Genomic DNA, 1,419 nt, shown 5'->3' on the forward strand with positions numbered 1-1,419 from the left:
CGCCCCACTGTGGCTCCTGCACTCAGACACCTCCCTCTGCCAGGCTCGTTGAAGCCATGGCACCAGCAGCCGGGGGCCCGTAGCCATGAGGTGGTGCTATTGCTGCTGACCTTAAGGCAGTGTAGCCGGCGTCCCCCGGGCCGGCCCTTCACGCCACGCGCACGTCCCCCAACAACGAATCACAGGCTACAAGCTGACGAGCTGCACGGGCACTTGGCTCTGTGTCCGTCCGCCGGTGGGAACACTGGCACGTTGGCTTCATTCCCCTTAAACTTTAAAGCCTCAGGGCCGATCGAAGATGTGCCGTGAGGACTTGCTGCACCTCATTTACTCCTCACAACAGCTCTCACCCAGGTTTCCAGGTGGAACAGAGGCGCAAGGATGAAGCCACGTTCCCAGAGACTCACAGTCCGTGGTGGAGGCAGGATTCAAGCCCCGTGCTGGTGCAGAGCCTCCTGGTGCAGAGAGGGTGCTGCCGTGGGGGGGGGGGGGGTTCCTGGCAAGGGAGCTGCCCTCCTGGCAGGTGGGAGTGCCCTGGTGTGGCCGCCCTCCTCCACTCCGTGGCACTGCCCTCCGCTCCTCAGGAAAGTGCTGCCCTGATTCAGGCTTGAATCCCTCTGGCTACAGTGGCAGTTCTGCCGTGACTGGGTGACAGGGAAATGGGTCGCACATACAGGGAGGCCAGAGGTGGGGCTGCTGTCGCTGTGCCTTTAGTCTAGGCCTCAGCGCTGACCCTCAGCCGTATCCGTGGGCTAGAGCGTCCGTTGGGAGGCCGGGTGCCCGTCTTTGGGGCCTGTGGACGCCGCAGCCGGTCACATGGGAGCTCCCCAGCAGCTGGGAGAATGCAGTGCATTGTCTGTCTGTCTGTCTTGAGAGATGGAGGTGGGCAGAAGGAAAGGGAGTGGGAAGGGAGGTGGGTAGTGAGGGGTAAGGATAAGACTGGCCAAGGGGGCTGACAGTGACTAGGAGGCTGGTGGCAACACTGGTGATGGCAGTGGTGGTGCTGGTGGTGCTGATAGCACTGGTGGTAGTGATGCTGGCAGTAACAGCAGTTAGTGCCGTGATGGTGGTGATGGTGGTAGACGGTTGTGTTGGTCAAGGTGATGGTCTGTGGTGGTGGTGGCTACTGATGGAAGTAGGAGTTGTAACAATAAATGGTAGAGAATGGGTGCCAGGATGGGGTGGGGGTGGATAGCTCCACAGGAGTCAGACCCATAGCAGCCTGGATCCCCAGTGCCCGAGGCACAAAGGGAACTTCCGGTTGACCTTGGAGCCCCTGATTGGCAGGCCGAGTGCCCTCCCTCAGCCCATGCCCCACAGCCCCGCCCCATAGCTGCAGGTGGGGCAGCAGCAGAGACACAGAAAGTGCCCAGCCCTTCCCGGGACCCTGGGCACAGGGTCCAGCTGAGCTCTCAGTGT

General features: G+C 61.7%; 1 protein-coding gene across 1 annotated transcript in view; it reads left to right on the forward strand.

The window, feature by feature from the left end:
- Nucleotides 1–988: 988 nt before the first annotated feature.
- Nucleotides 989–1,419, forward strand: part of PTH1R (parathyroid hormone 1 receptor) — an 11,160-nt gene continuing 10,729 nt past the window's right edge. Inside the window, exon 1 of the mRNA XM_023747532.1 lies at nt 989–1,090. Within this exon, the coding sequence (XP_023603300.1) occupies nt 989–1,090 (102 nt within the window). The remainder of the gene's footprint in view (nt 1,091–1,419) is intronic.

Source organism: Myotis lucifugus, unplaced genomic scaffold (assembly GCF_000147115.1).
Source record: "Myotis lucifugus unplaced genomic scaffold, Myoluc2.0 scaffold_899, whole genome shotgun sequence".
Classification (NCBI taxonomy): domain Eukaryota; kingdom Metazoa; phylum Chordata; class Mammalia; order Chiroptera; family Vespertilionidae; genus Myotis; species Myotis lucifugus.